At 36.6% G+C, this 23,194-nt stretch overlaps 1 protein-coding gene across 2 annotated transcripts in view; it reads right to left on the minus strand.

Moving 5' to 3' along the window:
• LOC121370094 (cilia- and flagella-associated protein 61-like) overlaps nucleotides 1–23,194 on the minus strand; it is a 92,266-nt gene that overhangs the window by 56,159 nt on the left and 12,913 nt on the right. For both annotated transcript variants that reach the window (XM_041495196.1, XM_041495195.1), the window contains exons 6-23: nucleotides 22,519–22,684; nucleotides 21,767–22,018; nucleotides 20,765–20,922; nucleotides 18,422–18,558; nucleotides 17,571–17,679; nucleotides 16,947–17,017; nucleotides 15,857–15,983; nucleotides 14,778–14,855; nucleotides 14,125–14,262; nucleotides 11,199–11,267; nucleotides 9,729–9,908; nucleotides 8,912–8,988; nucleotides 7,703–7,801; nucleotides 7,120–7,206; nucleotides 5,663–5,916; nucleotides 2,288–2,403; nucleotides 1,688–1,867; nucleotides 120–168 (exon numbers count right to left, since the gene is read on the minus strand). In XM_041495196.1, the coding sequence (XP_041351130.1) occupies nucleotides 120–168; nucleotides 1,688–1,867; nucleotides 2,288–2,403; nucleotides 5,663–5,916; nucleotides 7,120–7,206; nucleotides 7,703–7,801; nucleotides 8,912–8,988; nucleotides 9,729–9,908; nucleotides 11,199–11,267; nucleotides 14,125–14,262; nucleotides 14,778–14,855; nucleotides 15,857–15,983; nucleotides 16,947–17,017; nucleotides 17,571–17,679; nucleotides 18,422–18,558; nucleotides 20,765–20,922; nucleotides 21,767–22,018; nucleotides 22,519–22,684 (2,347 nt within the window). The remainder of the gene's footprint in view (nucleotides 1–119; nucleotides 169–1,687; nucleotides 1,868–2,287; nucleotides 2,404–5,662; nucleotides 5,917–7,119; nucleotides 7,207–7,702; nucleotides 7,802–8,911; nucleotides 8,989–9,728; nucleotides 9,909–11,198; nucleotides 11,268–14,124; nucleotides 14,263–14,777; nucleotides 14,856–15,856; nucleotides 15,984–16,946; nucleotides 17,018–17,570; nucleotides 17,680–18,421; nucleotides 18,559–20,764; nucleotides 20,923–21,766; nucleotides 22,019–22,518; nucleotides 22,685–23,194) is intronic.

Consider the following 23,194-nt stretch of genomic DNA (forward strand, 5'->3'; position numbering starts at 1 on the left):
TTAAAACAAATTTTACCAATTAATTGTTAAATTTGCAATCTGTAACAGTTTGTACCTATTATGTATGTGAGGGTGAATTCAATGTGAATTTTCAATTGTTTAAGTATAACATTAAGTACCTTTGAAAGCTTCATGATCTACGCCTTTCCTGTAGAATGCAAAAAAGGCCTGCAAAAAAATAAAAAGGAGAACTGTAACTATATATATATATATATATATATATATATATATATATATATATATATATACTATATGTATTGTACAGGTGGACAAAATTAGCAATATATATTTTTAACCTGTCTAAATGGTGCATGACTGGTATGTCCTGGGCAGACAGTCGAATTATGTGCCAAGGACAGAATGCTTGAATATTAGGTGGACAAAAGTGTGAAAATATGATACATGTTGTACCATCAAAAACAAATTAACAAGAACAAGTAAAAGAAAAGAGTGTTTTCTGAGTTTTGCTATCACATAACACTGCAAAGCATCTTAAAGAATACCTATGCTAGACATTCAAAAACAAGGATGTCATTGTTATTCATACATGTTGTCATTCTAGATAGTTTTCAGTACGTACACTATAGTAATGAAGATAGGAAAAATCGCACAAAATTTGTATCAATATAAAATGACATCATCAGGTATGACGTTCCCTGACGACATAATTTAATTCCTTCACTATTCAAGGGAGTTAACTCAATATTACTTTCAACTTTTAAGCCAAAAAGCAATTTTACAGCAGGATATTCATTAATTTTCATAAAATTGAAATAACTGTTATTGAAAAAGAAAAGATGTGTAATGTCATCTCCTGTTATTTGTTTCAACTTGGCAAAACATTTGTTTTGTCTGGTTTTAACTTTTAAATGCCCGAATTAAAATGAAAGTTTAATTTAATTTAAAGGTTTTGTTTAATGACACTACTGGAGCACACTGATTTGTTAATTATCGGCTATTGGATGTCAAACATTTGGTGATTTTGACATTTAGCCTTACAGAGAAAACCTGCTACATTTTTTATTAGTGGCAAGGGATCTTTTATAATCTTCGACTATTGGATGTCAAACATTTGGTAATTCTGACTCGTAGTCATCAGAGGAAACCTGCTACATTTTTCCAAATGCAGCAAGGAATCTTTATATGCACTTTCCCACAGACAGGACAGCACATACATGTACCACAGCCTTAGACCAGTTGTGGTGCGCTGGTTGGAACGTGAAAAACCCAATCAGTTGAATGGATCTACTGAGGTGGTTCGATCCTGCGACACATGCACCTAAAGTGAGCACTCAACCAACTGAGCTAACTCCAGCCCCTATCATAATGGAAGGAAGGAAGGAAATGTTTTATTTAACGACACACCCAACACATATTATTTACGGTTATATGGCATCGGACATATGGTTAAGGACCACACAGATATTGAGAAAGGAAACTTGCTATCACCACTTCATGGGCTACTCTTTTTGATTAGCAGCAAAGGATCTTTTATATGCACTATCTCACAGAAAGGATAGCACATACCACAGCCTTTGAAATACCAGTCGTGGTGCACTGGCTGGAATGAGAAATAGCCAAATGGGCCTACCAACGGGGATCAATCCCAGACCAACTGTGCATCGAGCGAGTGCTTTACCACTGGGCTACGTCCTGCATCCCTATCATAATGGGAGTCTTGACTTACATCACAGTCCAGTCTGAGCGGGTCTGTAAACGATGTAAAGCTTGCTGAGCGAATCACCGTGCAGTTGCTCTCGCCATCGTTGAACTGTGCCAGGAGAAAGTTGGAGTAGATGGTCACGCCGGCGTCCCTCACGGCCTGGTGAACACAGTCCTCCACAGATTTGTTGTTGATACACGTCACCTGTAACACGAAATAATCATCGGCATCACGTCAGCAATGACAACCATCGAATAAAGTTTAAAGTCTTTGTTTAAAGATACCACTAAGAGCACATTAATTATAATTAATAGTCGGATAGCAATCATCTATTAATAATTCTCTTTATTTATCAGTTGTTCAACAATTATGTCAAGCAAAATGTGTAGGGTTTTTTCATGTGTTAAACAGGCCTATTATATAGGAACAATATTTGGAGTGGAGGGGGATGGGGAACATCCTCTAGTGGAGGGACACAAGCCATATTTTATCTTTATTTATATGGAGTAGGAAAAAAAAAACCCCAACATTTTGCACCTAAACGAGACTAACAGACATGTATACTAGAAAATCAGAGTCCGAAATTACTTTTTGCAAAATGGTTATTTTGTAATAGTTACTTACCAGATACATGAGAGGTGGATGAACCCACGCAATCTGACTGCCTTGTATTCCCAGACTGAGAAGAGCCTGCAAGCAAGTGTAGGCGTCAAGTGACACACCATACACCACCACTTTTTCTGAAAAACAAACAACAAACAACAATTTAAAATCACTGACCAGTTTTCCATGGTAAAACCTGTTTCTGTAATGCTCAGTAGTCTTCTGGGGAAATCTGCTACATTTTTCATTAGCAGCATGCAGGCTTTCTGCCAGATGATATGGAGGGTAAAACTAAGTATCCTAAAATCTTGAAAATGAATGGATATATTTTTTATAATTTGTAAATGCTAGTCCGAGAACTGTAGTTTAAAATGTGTCAGGTGCATGAAATGCAGTTTTCAATTTCAAACCCATAACCACCTATTAGTGGTGTTATGGTCTGGGGTTTGTTTTATTAAGTATCCTCAAATTACTTTCTGGCAGAATGGCAGACAAGGGTTCATTTATATGCACTTCACCAAAACAGAACAGCACATAACATGGTCTTCGTTATACCAGTTGTAGAGCACTGATTGACGAAGGAAAACCTCCCACTGTGTTCCTTGAGTGAGACTGAATCTGTAACGCACTGCTCCTAAGGCAATATTTATTCTACCACTGGGCTGTATCCCATCCTTTGACCATCATGATCAAGTTTCTTTTTACCTCATAATTATATCTTAAAGGTACCATCTCAAAGTTGCATATATCCAGTCAACTTGCCAGATTCTGTGAATTTCCCGTTTTATAAGATTTGTTACAATGTAAAAACCTAGAAATCTACTCAAACTGTTTATTTCAAAACTGGAGCCCAACTGGATTTGACCTGTGGTGGCTGTGACAAGCGAATTTTTAGTGTCTTACATCTCTGCTAATAATAAAGATACAAAAATATTTGTGGTGTATATACACCAATGTTTTCGGAGCCAAATTATCCAAATATTGTTATTTTTCAAATCTGTTATGCTAGCCTTTTTTTGTTTCCAATATGGCTACCATATTTTCATTAAAATGGATAATATTCTTCATATCACGGCGCAAAATGTTTTAGACTAGATTGTCGTGTCTACCAATGTTTCATGGCCAAACAATCTAATGATAACAATATTATTAATTTATTTTATGTAGTTTGTTCAGTGGTCACCATTTAGCATCAGCATGTTGTGATGATGCGAACAGTCCATTATACAGATAGACACTATTTGTTCTACATTTATGCTATATTTCTTTGGAATAAATGTGCTGTTGCCTGAACTTGAACACAGACTCAACATCAGATTCTCAATGCATATTGTTGTAGTTGTTTTATATAGGTACTAAATATCATTTTCATTACAAATTCTCTGAGTTGATGTGATGTTGTAGCTATAGATATGAAATATCATCCTCCATGTTTGGTAGCTCTCTATACCAGAAATCTACTCATTTGAGAAGAACCCTACCCCAGATACAGCCAGGAACACTGCTTTTGCAGAACTATTCTCCTACATAGACGATCACCTCAGATGTCTTGTATAGTGATGAGGTAACATCTGTGTTCCAACTCTCGGAACTGACCAAACTATATAGCACTAAGCACTATTCAAATAATAATCAATTTTAAGATATACCTTTGTTGTTGATTTTGATGTGTTTGTTAAAATAATTATGATGTATTGAGTTATCACTGACTCAAGTTTCTTAACAAATTGATTTAAATATTATTTAAATATTCATAATATGTGCTATTGTTTCTCATGCTATACATATTACATGTACATTGATGTTGTTTCTTTGAATGTATGTATGTATGTATAATATCATGTATAGATTAGAGAGGGCCTCATGGGAGACCAGTCACCTTGTACTGAATGTGTTTACCCTCTGAAAATAAAGAATTTTATTATTATTATTATTATTATACATCCAAGCTCCATCAGTTAGAAAATTATGCATCATCAAATATCGATGCGACCCGATTCAAGAACATGATACTTGGATACTTCCACGAGTTAGCACATAGAGAGGGGTTTGACATTCTACTAGTACCAAGTGGGATTGCTGGCAAATCTACTAGGAAAACATGTCAACTCAACGGAGAAAGCGAGACAATTTATTATGTCATGTGTTACAGATATTACATGTTATGGTTATCATATATTCACCAATTACTGCCCATCATTTGATGGTAGTTTCGCAGACAGTTGCCAAACAAGATCAGTGTTTTCATATCTTCTTACTCTTGTTACCATGATACTCCATGGTACCAGCATCAAGAATGAAGCAAATTATTAATCACAAGCAGCACTTTCTCTCCATCACAGCTGTTAATCAAAACAGAATCAACATGTACCAGACACAGCCAGTGTTCAGTTCAAGTTGTGGGCACTAATCCTGGACCATGAGAACCAATTTGGCTGAATTAGGTGCCACTCTCCAAGAAGAATGGGACAAGATCCTCCAAAATGTTATTGGACATTTAATCAGGAGCATGCCACATCCAATTTGTGCATGCTTGGCGAACTGCGAGGGTTTTACCCGTTACTAGTGCAAATATTGAAAATGTCAAATTGACAAGCACCACCCCTGTTGCCTATCTGTGTCTCCTTCTGACCTACATCACTATCCTGGCTATAATCTTTAATGTCAATCCCTTGTTACATGAGTGCTTGTGTTTTACCATTAATTAATATTGCAATAAAAATTGAAACATTTCTGTTATATTGTGTTATATTTTAATATACAGGTTTTGCCTGTTGGTCAATCCCAATCCGTACTGAATGAGTATTTTGACTTTAATAAATATTGTTTAAATCAAACTTGAGCTAGCATTGTACATGTACCTTCGGATTTTGTTTTGTTTTCGGGTTTGTTTTTTATAAAGTCTGAGGATTATGAAAAGCGCACAGGGTACAATACAGGAAACAGATTAGATGACAGTATGGCGGCTTTAGTTTTTCGGTAAAATACTTGGGAATTTTGAGTTGCAAACTTTAAGGTGGTTTTCGGCAAGTATTTTCATTTGACAATAATGGTGGCATGTCGCAGTCCAATTGAGGAATTGATAGCTATTTGAGACAGCTAATTTTATAATAAATTTGATCATTTTACCAATAAAGAAAATCACCAAATACCCTTAAGTAAATACAACTTTTTAGATTGTTTGCCTAATTTTAATCAACATTAACTGATCTAAAATATCATATAAATTAGAAAAACACACAAAAATAATACTTATCAATTCAAATATGAACTTTATTTTATATATTTATAAAAAGAATTAAGGGAATATATGTGAGTAAAAGTTATAAATTTGTTCTCCCCACCTCCATATGGTTTTTATCAGAAATTAATTCAGTAGTCTGAAGGTTAACTGACTGTCTGGCTTGAGTTCCGTGTCGGCCTTGTAGAGTGCGACGGCTGCATCAAATGCGTCATTCACGAGGTAGAGGTTTTGCGGCGTGACGCCAGAGAACGGAAACTCGGGGTCGTGGATGACGTCCTCGGTGGAGATGTTCTGCGTGATGTCGACCCCGGTGGGGGCGGGAACCTGGTACTGCTGACCCGCACACAGCACGAGGTGGTCGTACGGGACAATCATCGACCCATTCACCGTCACCTGCTTCTTCTTCCTGCAAACAAACATAAAGTTAAAGGTTAAAGGTTTTTTTTAACGACACCACTAGAGCACATTGATTTATTAATCATCGGCTATTGGATGTCTTTTTTTTTTCTTTTTTTTTTAACAACACCACTAGAGCACATTGATTTATTAATCATCGGCTATTGGATGTCTTCTTTTTTTTTCTTTTTTTTAACAACACCACTCACATTTTTTTCATCGGCTAACAACACCACTAGAGCACATTGATTTTTCAATCATCGGCTATTGGATGTCTCTTGCTTCTTCTGTTTTTTAACAACACAACTAGGGCACATTGATTTATTAATCATTGGCTATTGCATGTCAAACATTTAGTCATTTTGACATATAGTCTTAGAGAGGAAACCCGCTACATTTTTCCATTAGAAGAAAGGAATCTTTTATATGCACCATCCCACAGACAAGATAGCACATACCACAGCCTTTGACATGCCAGTTGTGGTGCACAGGTTGGAATGAGAAATATCCCAATGAACCCACAGACAGGGATTGAGGCTAGAGCAACCATGCATCAGGTAAGCACTTTAGAACTGGGCTAAGTCCCGACCTTGCAAACAGAGATAGAGAAAGGAAAACTTGTAGTCAATTATGTTAACAATCGTTTGATTGTCTATGACTGTTTTGTAGAAGTCAAACACAGGAAAGTTCTTTTCACTGAATTGTGGTTTTAAAATAACAATAGTAACGTATGTGGCTAAAACTCCTACATGCAGCGTATCAATTAACATATACACCATGGATATAAATACTACCACCCATCACCCTTAAAGTAAATCAGAAACAAATTGGGTTAAGCTGCTCCTTTTATAGATAACAGGTAGCATCTATGACTACCTTAGTTCTGCACAAAAACTGTTATGCTATTTTTAGTAGGACTCCGCACATGTTTCAAGCACAACGGTAGTTGGTACATTGACACTAGTTCAAATTAAATTATAGGAATTGAATGGCCAGATGAAATATTTTATCACAACAAACACTCACTTATCACTAGTGGTAGGAGTATGACTTGTGGTATTAATTAATAATTTCAGTTAACTGCTCTATTAAAAGTTAGGTGCACCTCAAACTTTGACCCAGCCGGATGTTATTTGGTTTAGTACTACCATCAGTGACATTGGTGATAGATTAAAACAAGGCCCAAGAAGGGATATTTTAACAGGAAACTTGCCTGTCAATTGCTGTCATCTTGCCATAAATAACATTAACCCAAGTCCTCAGTGCAATCTTTGCATTGTCCTCCAGACTGTAGCAGTGACTGCAATAAAAAGATTAAATGAAATTGATATGTAATAAAATAAAATAATATAATAATAAAATCATTGTACTTTTATTTTATACACATTTAACAGGCAAGTACGTCAAGAATGGTCATTCAGGTTACCAGGAGACTACAGCATATCAAGAAAGTTGAGAATGGTTGCATGGTCTTCGTAAAATCTTATTAAACAAAACTAGATATTATATGTTCCCCACTAAAAACAATCTTTTTCTTCACATTATCTGTCCTCACAAGTGCACCTCCCCCCCCACACGAGTGGTAATTCATTGTATTCATCTAATTAACACTGTGGGCCGAATTTAGAAAGCCTGTTTTTATCTTACACACATGTAACAGCATATATTTACATTTACAAAGTTTAAACACTTGCGATTAAGAAAAACAGGCTAAAAATTGGCTTTAACGTTTTGACACTTTGAAATTTGAAGGTGTGCACTCCCAGCAATCACCCTTGGATTTACACCTGTCTCACCTGGTAGATAACACCTGTTCACGCAGCTCGTCTGACGGCATTTCTCCAGGCATCCCGTGCGGCGATATCAGAGACAGGTTGTTGAACCGCAGATGAGGACTGAAAACCAATACACAGAGTAAAATTTAAACTATCATTTTATACAAGCCTCTGAAAACTGTCAGCATAATAATTTTGTTTGTCCAGTTTTCAAACAAGTTTTGTCTTAAATAATTTATGTTCGTTCAAGCATTTAGGACATAGTATAGATGGTTGTACTCGGTTATGTAAAATGAAATGAGTTATCTGTATAAATTTTTAGCATAATCCATAAACGGCTAAAGCAAAATTTCAATTCTTAGATGGCTGTTATAATAGTGTAATCTGTCCAAGACCCTTTCAGAAATTCACAGAAGTCAAGATGAGCAAACAAACTGCCCATTAAGGATTGTTTCCCATCTTAGGTCTGGATGTACAACAACAAAAAACAGTTAACTTTAAAATAGCTCAAAGTTCAATAAAGTTCCATTTAGAAATTTGGAGAACATGTAGACAGAAACAGTTCCCAACAGGGATTGCAAACAATTCTTTTAAAATGTATTTGCCCAAATATATACTCTTCAAAAACAGTAGGAGAACTCTAATAAGAAGTTACAATTGCCAAAATTGTAAGGTATATTAGCTGTGGGGAATGGTTATATAATAATAATAGTGAATTAATTGGACAAACCGTGCAACCGGTAGCTCAGTATTACAGTAGGTTTTTTGACCACAAAAGATCTTGAAGGACAATTGGGGTCAGAAGTGAAATTTGAAAGTTGACCTTTTTTTATCAGTAAATCGCAAATTCAAACAATAAAAATGACTAAAAACAAACAATAACAACTGTATGATCAACAGAATGTAAAAGATTGACAGAAATAATGTTCCACAGTGATTAATGGACCTTCCTGGAAATTGTCAAAATCGAGAATGATACCCCACGCACGTGTACGGGGCAACCGTGTGATACATGTGCAAACTATGGAATGTGTTTCGGTGTGTTGATAACAGACCCTGAACGTTCTTTACTAGGATGTCTGTGGTCAAAACGTTCGGTCTAATAGTTGATATTAACATTAATATTTCAGGTTCCCCTACTTTTTTTTTAAGAGAATATATATTTTGTTTAGCAGGATGAAGGTGTGCTTTGTTTCTAGCCTGTCTCATGCTATGATTATCAATACTCACCAGTATGCCAGTGACTCAAGATAGGAGATTCCAACATCTGAAGCACCCACCACAACAATCCTCGCATTTATTGTCACCTTTAACGAGAAACATTTTAAACTTTAATCTTTAATATATTATACCTCTACCAAAGCTTGTTGTAGCAATATGGGCAGTACATAGGATTTGTATCATGAGCACCTGTTAATGATATGACTGGCTTTTAAATTATGATATTCATTCAAGATTAAGCTTAAAAATCAGGCTAGTGAGCATTTCATAATGCCATAGAACAGCATTGAAAGACCATCCATCATTATCAATCCATTACAAAAAATAAGTCAAATTATAAGATTTGTTGGTATTTCACACAAGATTCGGTCGTTTTTATTTTAACTTCTGAAACACGAAATAATGATAACCTTTTTGATTTGTATATTCAGGTATCCCAGTGAGAATCTTTTTATTAAAATTGGGACATAAAAATTATATTGACTAATTTCTGGCTTAGAGAATGCTGTCAAATATTGATGTCTAACAATAAAACCCTATATATAAATTGCATCACTATGATATCACTATGGAAATGAGACATCATCACAGAAAAATGGACAAAAGAAACCGATTTACATGTATTTTCAACTACACAAGTTGAATCATTTATAATAATTATAGGAATTGTTTAGTTATTGTTCTTGTTACTGTTGTTGTAGGTGTGTTGTTGGGTTTTTTTTTATTATCAATTTTATTCAATTTGTGACCGTCATATATTGATAAATTGACAAAACATTTTGAAATAATTTATAGACATATTCATTATTCATATATTGTGTTTTACCTTTGGTTCCAATGCCAGTTTCCGGTTGATGTGATTGAGAGCGTAGGGTTCGTGTGGTCGGAGGATGCGCTCCGATGGAGCATTGATTGCGAGGTCCTGGACCGGGTACTGAATCTGACGACGTGCCCGCACTGGTACGAGGTTGTTCAGACAACACACGAGAGAATGCTTCTCAACGATCTGTTAACAAGAAAACAAAATGTGTTCAATATCGAGAATATTCAGAAAACACACGAGAAAAGACTTATCCACTATCAGGGCAAGCTCTAGGTCAGATGAAAATTTTGCCAAATTATCTATTAAATAATGTTTTTTGCAGAAACCCAGTTATTTTCAAACAAACTATCAATTATTTCATAAAATTATTTCACCAAATTAAAATAATATTTGCCAAATGTGTTTGAAATTCGCTGTTGGTGAATTTGGCGAGTCCCAGAGCTAGCCCTGGACTATCTGTAAAGAAACAAGAAAGAAATGAAGGGAATGTTTGTTCACCGACACCTTAATGCATTTTAGACTACAGCTATTTGGTAGGCCTATCTAATATATGGTTATTTTAATATTTAGGAGAGAGAGAGAGAGAGAGAGAGAGAGAGAGAGAGAGAGAGAGAGAGAGAGAGAGAGAGAGAGAGAGAGAGAGAGAGAGAGAGAGAGAGAGGAGAGGGAGAGAGAGAGAGAGGAGAGAGAGAGGGAGAGGGAGAGAGGAGAGAGAGAGAGAGAGAGAGAGAGAGAGAGAGAAGAGAGAGGAGAGAGAGAGAGAGGGGAGAGAGAGAGGAGAGAGAGAGAGAGAGATAGAGAGAGAGAGAGAGGAGAGAGAGAGAGGAGAGAGGGGAGGGAGAGAGGGAGAGAGAGAGAGAGAGAGAGAGAGGGAGAGAGGGAGGAGAGGGAGAGGGGAGAGAGGGGAAGAGGAGAGGGAGAGGGAGAGGGAGAGGGAGAGAGAGAGAGAGAGAGAGAGAGAGAGAGAGAGAGAGAGAGAGAGAGAGAGAGAGAGAGAGAGAGAGAGAGACAGAGAGAGACCAGTTCTGCCACACAGGCTATTACTTCCAAAAAACACCAAGGTCTCTTTTATATGCACTTTCCCACAAACAGATCTATTCAGTATATACAATACATTGGCATTATATGTACTATCCATGACTATATGTTATACATCAAAATGTGCTGAGGTATCATTAGACTATTATTTTCGTCTCCTTTCATTTCCCTATAACCATAAATAAAATGTGTTGAGTGTGTCGTTAAATAAACCATTTCCTTCCTTTCCTTTCCCTTCATCTCATATGATAGGCCTAATGTCAAAAGTAAAAACAATTGTGTTCTGTTCTTACAACGTTACTAGTAATCTTTAAATACAAACTACACATTAATATTTTCAGTTAGTCAAATGTATTTATTTTATTCTAAAATCATTTCGTTAGTTCTCTATAAGATAAAACAAGAGAACTAAGAAGATTAGACTGACTGTCTTACCTCTTTGCTGATGTAGGATGGATAAAGTGGGTAGTACAAACATGTCTTATGACCCAAGCGAAGAATTTCCTGGAAAAATAGTCAACAAAGAAGTGATCAGTCAATTATTTCATTAAGTCAGTTTACCAGTGTACATTGATAGTATCAATTGTTTAATAAAACAGCCATGATTGTGTGTGTGTGGGGGGGAGGCAGTCCACATCATGAACATTTTTTATAAAATGGGGAGGTGATACAGTACACTGTAGCTTTAACAAAAGTGTTATCATGCAGAGAAATAAACTGAACAAAAATGGCAAAGAATTGGACACACACTGAGAAAACATCAATATCACCACAGTCACCAACGTGGACCACAAAGTAAAAAGACACACACACACACATACACAAAAAACCAACCCAGTAATATTTTAAAATGAAAGACAGAAGCTGTATGATTTTTTTCAAAGACAGAATAGCAAATATGCTAGTTGTGCAGCAATGTGCATCACTGGTTAAAACAGGAGAAACCCTAATGGATCAGTCTATGAGGATTTATCCTTTGACCCACTGCATAACAAACATGTCCTCCACGAGTTAGCCACTTCAGGATCTGCAATTCTTTTGAGCCAGGGGTGGGACTTAGCTCAGTCGTTTGAGTGATCACTTGAGGTGCTTGCGTCGCAGGATCGAAACACCTCTATGGATCCATTCAACTGATTGGGTTTGTTCTCATTCCAACCAGTGCACCACAACTGGTCAAGTGCATATAAAAGATCCCTTGCTGCATTTGGAAAAGTGTAGCAGGTTTCCTCTGATGACTACAAGTCAGAATGACCAAATGTTTGACATCCAATAGCTGATGATTAATAAATCAATGTGCTCTAGTTGTGTCATTAAACAAAACAAAACAATCTTTTGAGCCATTAAAGTTACAGAACATAAGATATTTTAAAAGTTATTTAAAGTTAAAGTTTTGTTTTGTTTAACGACACCACTAGAGCACATTGATTTATTAATCATCGGCTATTGGATGTCAAACATTTGGTCATTATGATAGTCATAGAGAGGAAACCAGATACATTTTTCCATTAGTAGGAAGGGATCTTTTATATGCACCATCCCAGACAGGATAGCACATACCACAGCCTTTGATCGATCCTACGCTGACCACGCATCAGTTGTGCACTTTACCACTGGGCTATGTCCCAACCCTAAAAGTTAGTTTACCTTGAGGAAGTGTTTGGACAGGTGGTTGAACACTGGGTTTAGAGCGTTAGTTTACCTTGAGGAAGTGTTTGGACAGGTGGTTGAACACTGGGTTTAGAGCGTTAGTTTACCTTGAGGAAGTGTTTGGACAGGTGGTTGAACACTGGGTTTAGAGCGTTAGTTTACCTTGAGGAAGTGTTTGGACAGGTGGTTGAACACTGGGTTTAGAGCGTTAGTTTACCTTGAGGAAGTGTTTGGACAGGTGGTTGAACACTGGGTTCAGAGCCTCAGTTTTCGAGGACCTTGAGGAAGTGGTTGAACACTGGGTTCAGGTGGTTGAACACTGAGGAAGTGTTTGAGCGTGGTTGAACAGTTTACCTCAGTTTACCTTGAGGAAGTGTTTGGACAGGTGGTTGAACACTGGGTTTAGAGCGTTAGTTTACCTTGAGGAAGTGTTTGGACAGGTGGTTGAACACTGGGTTCAGAGCCTCAGTTTGACTTGAGGAAGTGTTTGGACAGGTGGTTGAACACTGGGTTCAGAGCCTCAGTTTACCTTGAGGAAGTGTTTGGACAGGTGGTTGAACACTAGGTTTAGAGCGTTAGTTTACCTTGAGGAAGTGTTTGGACAGGTGGTTGAACACTGGGTTCAGAGCGTTAGTTTACGTTGAGGAAGTGTTTGGATTTACCTTGAGGAAGTGTTTGGACAAGTGGTTAAACACCGGGTTCAGAGTGTTAGTTTACCTTGAGGAAGTGTTTGGATTTACCTTGAGGAAGTGTTTGGACAAGTGGTTAAACACCGGGTTCAGAGTGTTAGTTTACCTTGAGGAAGTGTTTGGATTTACCTTGAGGAAGTGTTTGGACAGGTGGTTGAACACTGGGTTCAGAGTGTTAGTTTACCTTGAGGAAGTGTTTGGACAGGTGGTTGAACACTGGGTTTAGAGCGTTAGTTTACCTTGAGGAAGTGTTTGGACAGGTGGTTGAACACTGGGTTCAGAGCCTCAGTTTGACTTGAGGAAGTGTTTGGACAGGTGGTTGAACACTGGGTTCAGAGCCTCAGTTTGACTTGAGGAAGTGTTTGGACAGGTGGTTGAACACTGGGTTCAGAGCCTGAGTTTACCTTGAGGAAGTGTTTGGACAGGTGGTTGAACACTGGGTTTAGAGCGTTAGTTTACCTTGAGGAAGTGTTTGGACAGGTGGTTGAACACTGGGTTCAGAGCCTTAGTTTACCTTGAGGAAGTGTTTGGATTTACCTTGAGGAAGTGTTCGGACAGGTGGTTGAACACTGGGTTCAGAGTGTTAGTTTACTTTGAGGAAGTGTTTGGACAGGTGGTTGAACACTGGGTTTAGAGCGTTAGTTTACCTTGAGGAAGTGTTTGGACAGGTGGTTGAACACTGGGTTCAGAGCCTCAGTTTGACTTGAGGAAGTGTTTGGACAGGTGGTTGAACACTGGGTTCAGAGCCTCAGTTTACCTTGAGGAAGTGTTTGGACAGGTGGTTGAACACTGGGTTTAGAGCGTTAGTTTACCTTGAGGAAGTGTTTGGACAGGTGGTTGAACACTGGGTTCAGAGCGTTAGTTTACGTTGAGGAAGTGTTTGGATTTACCTTGAGGAAGTGTTTGGACAAGTGGTTAAACACCGGGTTCAGAGTGTTTGGATTTACCTTGAGGAAGTGTTTGGACAAGTGGTTAAACACCGGGTTCAGAGTGTTAGTTTACCTTGAGGAAGTGTTTGGATTTACCTTGAGGAAGTGTTTGGACAGGTGGTTGAACACTGGGTTCAGAGCGAAGTGGTGGAGGTGGGCGTGTTCCTCTCGCTTGTGATGGTTGTAGTAGATGAAGTCCTCGATGTTGTAGTGAGACCGGATATACTCAATGTTCTGAAAACAATTATTATATGCATTACATCTCTCCCTTTACGTTAAGAGAAAAATTTTACACTACATTTTAAATACTTTAGGTCTGATATCTGCAACTTTCTCCACAGCTCTATATATATCTAGTACTAGTAAATGAAGTCTTCGATGTTGTAGTGAGACTGGATATACTCAATGCTCTGAAATAAGCATTCTGAGAATACTGATAAATCTATACATGTCGCCTACCAAGCCCAACAAATTTCAAGGGCCATGCTTATTAACACATTTCACAACCGAGTAAAGCCAGGTATCATACTGAGTTACTTCCCTTTTAGTTCCATGTTTGAGAAATAAAAAATGTATTGTTACATTTGGTAGATCACTAGTTCACTTATTAACTTAAACCAAAAATGGACCAACTAAAAACAGTAGCCACAAGGTGTATAGTGATGGGGATTCTTACCAAGTAGGAACAGATTAATTTTAAAAAACTACTGAGGCAAACACTAATGACATTATTAAGTACACTCATGTACCTCTTCCCTTCTGATGATCGCCACACCGACAATCTGATTTGAACTCTCAGCAACAAACGCCTGGATCTGAGTGCCGTCCTGCAAAATTCAAAGATGATGCTATTATAAAATTTAATGCAATCTTGAGAATGTTTTTATCGGTAAATCATTTAGAATACATCATCCATATTTTTTTTTTTCTGACAATTGTTTTGATATCCTTTAAGCACCGCAATTAATCCAGGTCACATAAAATATATTAAACTGCCACGGCTACATTACAACATAAAATTTCTCTCTTTGTAGGACAGTCATGCCCATTAATGCAGTCTACTATTTCTGCACTTAACCTTTCAACTGGCTTTCCATCGATTACTGACAAGTTTATTATTTTTACTTCAACCAATTTACACTTCTATTGCTTCTATTGCATCTCATCATTTGCTAAAACTTTTGTTTCACCTAAATTTATCTTTTGTTAGTTATCTAGTTACCTTGAGTTGATTAGTATGCCAGTGTCAGTATAAGCTACCTTTCAGTCAATTATATAATATATAATATGATTCAAACAATTGGCTTCTCACTTTTCATTTCTATTTTTGCGTTTAAATAATTTAAAACATTTTATAATTGGAGAAATGATAGGAAAGGACCAGGTGGTAAAATATCAGGGGAGAGTTGACTAGGGGTAGAAATAACTGTGGGGGAATTGTCCAGTGAGAAATTGCCCTTGGAAAGTTAAAGATTGTTTTGTTTAATGACACCACTAGAGCACATTGACTTATTAATCTATTAATCAGCTATTGGATATCAAATATTTTGTAATTTTGACATATAGTCTTATAGAGAAAACCTGCTACATTTTTCCATTAGTAGCAAGGGATCTTTTATAAGCACCATCCCACAAACAGGATGGCACATACCACGGCCTTTGATATACCAGTCATGGTGCACTGGCTGGAATGAGAAATAGCCCAATGGGTCCACTGATGGGATCAATCTCAGACCAACCGCGCATCAATGGGCTACATCCTGCCCCAAATTGCCCTTGAATACTGGTAAATGGATGTAAGCCTGGAAATAGATTTAAACTGTCTCACAGAATCTCTCCTGCAGCTGTGATACTGCTCGAGGTCCCTGATGAGATTCTCATGAAGGTCAACCGTCTCTACAAGCTTGGTGACATCCTCCATGTCTTTGGAGCAAACCAGCCGCACATTGAAATCTCTGAAAAAGAGAAAAATATTGTATGTTTCTGCGGCGAAAAAAACACATATTTAGCTAAGCAATGAAAATTAATGTGACTTGTAACCAAAACAAAAGAAATGATATCATGGCATTTGTAAAAATCCAGGGTGTGTGTTTGTGTATGCACACAAAGAGAAAACTTACCTTCATCCAAAACCTAAAAGAAAACCCCCCCAAAAAACCAAAAACCTTTGTGGGGTTTCAGACAACAAGGATATACGTTTTCGGACTGCATTAACAAAAATAATAATAATAGTAATAATAATTGAGAGGCGTTTCATCCCTGTGCATTATGCATATATGAGTGGTTGCGTGCATGTACATGTATACTAAAATTCTAAAAACAAAAATACATTTATGGCTATCTTACTCACCATATATTATTACTGTACACAATCATACATATCCTGTCTTCATTAAACATATGTGCAATAAAACACATCATATATCAATTCTTAAAGGTAGTACTAAACCAAATAACTTCCTGCTGGGTCAAAGTTCGAGATGCACCCAACTTTTGTTGATAGAGAAGTTAACACCTGTCCTGTGATTCGTGATAAATGTAAGTGTGTTGGTTTTTAAAAAAATGTATGCAATTTTATTTCATCTAGTACCACTGTGTCAAGTAGCCCTATGCTTAAAATATGTATGGGATACCTGTAAAAAAAAGTATTCAAGTGTTGTGTGGAACTAGGGTAGTCATAGACACTACCCGTTATCTAAGAAATGAGCAGCTTGACCCTTGTTTTCTTCTGATTCACTTTAAGGGTGAGGGGTGGTAGTATTTATATCCATGGCGTTTATGTCGATTGATATGATATGCAGGTAGAAGTTTTAGCCACATGTTACTATTGTCGTCTACTGGATTTGATTTAGTAGTATACACCTTAAAAATCCCCATTACAATTCCTTATAATACTAACAGAATATTCCTCCACTTACCTGAGGAGTCCGCCTCGATGAAACACGTACAGTTCATGAGGCAGAGTGCTTCTACATCTTGGAGTCACTCGCTGCAATCAAAGAAAATAATTCAATAAATTTAAGAGATTCATGATTTTTTTCTTAATTGTACAAAATCCATTGATCCATCCATACATTCATCATCCATCGATCCACCTATCCATACATTCATCATCTATCCACCTAATCAACACATTAATCACCCGTCTGCCCATCTGTTCATCCATCCATCCATCTGGCCAGTCGACCAGTCATATAAACAACAAAATGACCCTGCATATGAGATCTGAAAACTGAAACAGATGGGGTTTTTTCAAAGATGTCAAAACAATAAGGTATTTTTAAAGGGAGCCAACTCTTCAAAAACATCTCTGAATCAGTAGTACAGAAATTTACTAACCGAACCTGTCACTTGGAAAACCACACTGCACTGTTTAATGACAAATTATTCACTATAATTATACTTAATAGCAGGGTGTTCATCATCTTGTAAAGTAAGATACTATTTGAATAAAGTAGGTGGTATTTTGTATTCAAAAAACAATGAGATAAACGACTGTTATCATGAAAAGCAGGCAACAGTAGCACAAACGTAGGACTTACCACAAAGCACTGTAGCAGAGGAAACTCAGGAACTAGATGTGGAACAGAAATGATGCAGAAGTCACGCTCTGGAAACTTTGAAAAAGCTTCGGTCAGAAAATCTGAGGATCTGGGTAGAGAAAAAAAAGACGGGGGTTAAAAATGAAAAATAAAGAAACAAAAATCCGTACCAGTTCTTAACTATTAACATTTATTTTAAAGGCAGGATTGCATAGCAGCTCATCTTCTAAATAACCTGACAAACTATTGTCTAAAATGTATACAGTGAAACCTGTCAAAATTGGACCTTGAACAAACCAGAATCATGTCTCGTGGTCCCGAATTTTCAAAATTCTAAAATGCAACTCTCTAAACACAGGATCCTGTCCAAATGGGATAATTATTGGGTCGCCAGTATGATCCAGTTTAGACAGGTTTCACTGTATATTCATTGTCCCCAAAAGTATTTCCTTCAACCAGCTTTAAGAGATAAAGGCAAATAGAGAAATTTCTATTGAATGTGAACCATGTTCTAAAGAACAGTTACTTTGCCAGGAATCGCATTCCCTGGTAAACACCACCACCCAGTATAAAATGCTTTGCATTGACAGATTTACAAGTTAAAGGCAATTCAGGTTTAAACAGATTAAAACAAACGTGCATAATATATTCACCACAAAATATATCCAACAGGTTGTAGAATTGTCTTTAAAACTGGGGCCATAAAATAAATGGAAATGAGATCACACATGAACTTTAACAACACAATTTGAACCCAACTATAACAAATGCCAAAGCAATCAGATTGGCCTAATAGAAAATGCTGTTCTCCTAACTTTTATTAATATGTAGTGAGACAATCAAAGGCTTACCTCATCTCGTATCTCTCATCGATACAAAAGAGCTGGATGCAGAAAGCATTGGGTTCTCCCTTGTACTCTGGAATGAACAGTTTTATCGGACTTGGACACTGGGTGGGCTTTGGTGTGCTCCGGCTGGAAATCATTGACTGACAGAAATTAAAAAGAAGAAGACAAAAGAAAGTAAAAATTAGTAATAATATATAAATGGTGGTATATAAAGCATCTTCATAAATCAAGGCTAATATTCGTTTCTCGTATTCAGCCTTGATACATGTCATCAAGAAATCGTGCCACAAAATGCTTAAATTTCATTGGATGCGATAAGATCTGATTGCAACGAATCGCAACGCTCCTTATAGATTCCCTTGTTATTGTAAACAAAGATGGCAGCGTCAGCGTCCGGCGGTTAATTTTTGATATTGCTTTCAAGACTGTCACATGTTACCGATGCTGTGATTGGTCAGTGATGTCATCATGTAAGGGACATAATCGGTGTTACAAATTTCCTTCCAATAGAGGGCGCTAGTAGTGGATATCAGTATTCTTGACTACATGTATCAAGGCTGAATACGAGGAACGAATATTAGCCTTGATTTATGAAGATGTATATAAAGGTGGTAAAATAAGAAAAAAGTGGCAATATGGTAAAATAAGAAAAAAGTGGCAATATCTTAGTAGAGTAGTTCACATGTAATACATATCTTCTTGTATTAATTAATAACTGTGTGTTTATTATGTACTGTAAGAATATGTGTTTGAAGCTCCAATAAAAAACTGAATAATACTAAAAAAAATAAAAAAAAATAAAAAATTATATAACTGGTCCATATTTGTGCTCAATAATTTATCATGTATCGGATGAACTTGATGTTTGATATTTACATAAGTGACTGGTGATGCACTCAGACATACATTTGACTTTTTATTGCAAACATTCATTTGTTGCAGTCTATATTTTCAATGTCAGGTGGCTAAATTGTTTATAATCCTCAAACTTTATATACATAATTTTACATTTTCAAGTCTTTCTTACCAATGCAAGTTTTTCCTGAAATTTGGGCTTAGAATATAATTTGCTAATACTGATCCTCACATTTTTACTGACCTTAAAAAAAGAAGGGTTTTTTTCTCATCAATGGCTTTCATAAATAATTTTAAAATTCCACTTCACTTAACATTATTGAACCAACAGACTGGACCTCAAGGGTAGACAATCACAAGTGGTTATGTCCAGTCTTTGCAAAAAAGAAGAGTAGCCTACTATTTCAAATTTGTTTAAATGTTGTTAATTTTAGTTATAGTTGTTGTTGTAATAGGAATGATGGAATACAATAAATAAATAAATAAATAAATAAATAAATAAATAAATATTTCTTTTATGAATAATTAAAATTCTTTTTTAGGATTTTTCTAAAAAGTTTAAACATTAAAACATTAGTCTGTTCAGGAAAAGTTTTTTTTGTATAATGACATCATTTTTTCTAATGCAGCAAGGGCTCTTTACTTTCCCACAGACAGGAAAGCATATACCGCTGCCTTTGTCCAGTTGTGGTGCACTGGTTGGAATGAGAAAAAAAAACAATCAGCTGAATGGATCCACCAAGGTGGTTCGATCCTGTGACGCAAGCACCTCAAGCGAGTACTCAACGGACTGAGCTAAATCCGGCCCCTAGCCTGCTCAGGATGGCAAGCGATCACGATAACTTGCTAGACAGGTGAATGTTATATGATAGAAGATCTAACCAACCAACGAAAACTCTATTTACATGCCTATATCCATTGAAGGTTCAGACACGTCCATCCCGATCACCACCTCCGACAAATGTCCGTTGTATCGATCGAGACAGAAAGGGGGTTGTTTGAATATTTAGTGGCAATTTAGATTGGTGTTGATAGAAGATGATGGTACCAGTCAATTTGTCTTCAAGCCTTCTGAACATGCCACATTAACTTTTGACATCGCCAGTTCTGATTGTCAGTGCTTAATATAAACATATTAAAGCTCTACTCTGATCTCAAACAAAAAAGGAAATGTTTTATTTAACGACGTACTCAACACATTTATTTATGGCCATATATGGTTACGGACCACACATTTATTTATGGCCATATGGTTATATGGTTAAGGACCACACAGATAATGAGATCTTTTATATGCACTATCCCACAGACAGGATAGTACATACCACGGCCTTTGTTACACCAGTTGTGGAGCACTGATTGGAACGAGAAATAGCCCAATGGGTCCACCAACGGGGTTCGATCCCAGACCGACCGCGCTTCAAGCGAACACTTTACCACAGGGCTACGTCCCGCCCCCTGATTTCAATCTGATCTCTGATCGACACATACCTGCTGTGTGTCCTGTGTTAACAGCTGTTGTTCGGCAGCTTCCTTCACTGCGCTGACGAAGCTGACATCACTGAGCAGGGAGCTGGTGCTGCCACCTATCTGAGCATCACTGAGGCGTTCCTTAATCTTCACCTCACCCAGGCTGCTAGCACTGCCCGCTGACGAGGAGAACAAAAACATATGCCTTTAATTGATACGAAGGCTAATATGAACTTTATAAACAATGAATGAATGAATGAATGAATGAATGAATGAATGAATGTTTAACGACATAAAAGCAAAAAAAAAAAAGATTATTTACAAAATTTAAAACATTGAAAGTTGTATAATTATAAAATCTAACAGTTCTGATAATGATGAAAATGATCTTGGACAAAAATAAAAAATCGTTTTAGGTCTTAAAAAGGAAGTTGGGTGCATATTGTGAGCTAGTCTTCGCATGGCACTAAAACCAGAATTCTGGAAAATTCTACATCTTTGGTTATAATGACAATTATTTTCATAGCCATATAAAATCATAATTTTAAAATGCTTAAATTGACCAAAAAAAGGACTAAGCTGACAGTACTCTGATAAATAATTATGAAAATCAACAGACACTATTCCTGACAAAAACTTGCTTCCCTAACACAAAAACATGTACAACAATAAAATCTCTTGTTGAATGATAGTCGAGCATATATCAGAATAGTGTGATGATGCCTTTATGGGGTTCAAACATTAAAGACTTTTACCTGCCATTTTCAAAGATGTAGCTGTCCATGGCAAAACATTTAGCTTTTTTACATGCATTATGACAGATTAAACCTTGTAACTGGAAAATATCAAGTGCATGCAGCTATAAAAGATATCACCATTGCTTTGGCTATGGTTTGCGAGAATTTAAAGACTTTTATTACAATTCAGAGACTTTCAAAGACCTAAAAATAATGTTTTCAAATTCCAAGACTTTCAAGAAATGTAAAGACCGCTACGAACCCTGCTTTAACAAGTTAAAAGTACCTCGTGAACTGCTTGTACTTGAAGAAGCTCGGCTGCCTGCTTTCTCAACGTCAGTCTTCTCCTTTGCCTCCTCCACAGGAGCCTGGGCCTGCGTCTGACCAGGAGCCTGGGTTTGCGTCTGACTAGGAACCTGAGTCACAGTCTGATCTTCCTTGGATCCCTCGTCAGATTTGACTGGTTCTTCAGTGACATCTTTAACGGAGACATTCGACTTGATAGAACTCTGAGATGAGCGTCGTGTGGCACTCTCCTCTGTAAGCATATCACATGAACTTAGTAAGCAACAAAACAGAAGGTGTTAAAAAAACAAAAAAACACTAAAAGTACATTTGCAGCCACCATTTCTATTCGCTAACTATGGTTACCGATTAAAGCAAAGTCAAAAATGTATACTAGAAGATTATCAATTTTGATGGTACGTACAAGTCTCATGCGTAGATACATTACAAAAGTGTTCATTTGACTTAGATAATCTTACAATGATGCTGAAATACATGTAAGCACAAATAATAGTTGTACCGTGTAATGGATTACAGGATAAAAATAACAACCAGTTAATGACATAGGATGTATACTTTATCCTGTTCAGACAAAATGACAAATTTCCCATTCTTACCTTCACAGAATAAAGCTGATACCCTAAGTCATTAACTAGTTATTCTATATAATATACATGTATATTGTTTAAACTGACCCAGTAATTCAGCTGTAATATTTTATTCCCTGAATGTTTTGTCATATTCTAGTGATACCTTTCTGTGGTGGGGTGATTGGTGTGGGAGTTCTTGGTGGTTTCAACTCATCGTCTGGGTGAGGTTTCCGCAGGCCATGGAAGGGACCGAGTTCAAAACACTCATTGAGCAAGTCAAAATTAACGTCATCACTAATACTCATGAAGCCGTGAGCTAATCCATTAACCTGCAAGTGAAATGACAGCATATGGAGTTTCAATGTACAACACAAATACTAATTTAAATATTTTTTAATATTAATTCAAGAACATTATAGAAGTATTTTATTTTATGAGTTATGGAATCCTTAACTATTTGAACTCAGTTTGGTGATCCGTATCTGTGCATATATTTGCTATGTGTATGTACATATAATTATGTATATATATGTGTATTTACATGACATATCAGATATTGTGAAATAGCCAGCTCAAGACATCCCAATCCTGACACTTTTCTGTTTTGGGAATGAAAAAACCCACATACATACAATGTATTCTGTATTCTGGTGACAAAGAAACCCTTTTTCAAAAATTAATAATAATTATTATTATCATAACAATAAGTTAATGATAAATCATTATTTTATAGACAATTCTAATGGAAGAAATTTGCTGTAAATAATACAAAAATTGTCAATTAACTTTTATAGACAGTGGTTGTTGGAGTAAAAAAAGAAAAGGTCAAGCAGTCAAAC

The sequence above is a fragment of the Gigantopelta aegis genome, chromosome 4 (assembly GCF_016097555.1).
Source record: "Gigantopelta aegis isolate Gae_Host chromosome 4, Gae_host_genome, whole genome shotgun sequence".
NCBI classification, from domain to species: Eukaryota; Metazoa; Mollusca; class Gastropoda; order Neomphalida; family Peltospiridae; genus Gigantopelta; species Gigantopelta aegis.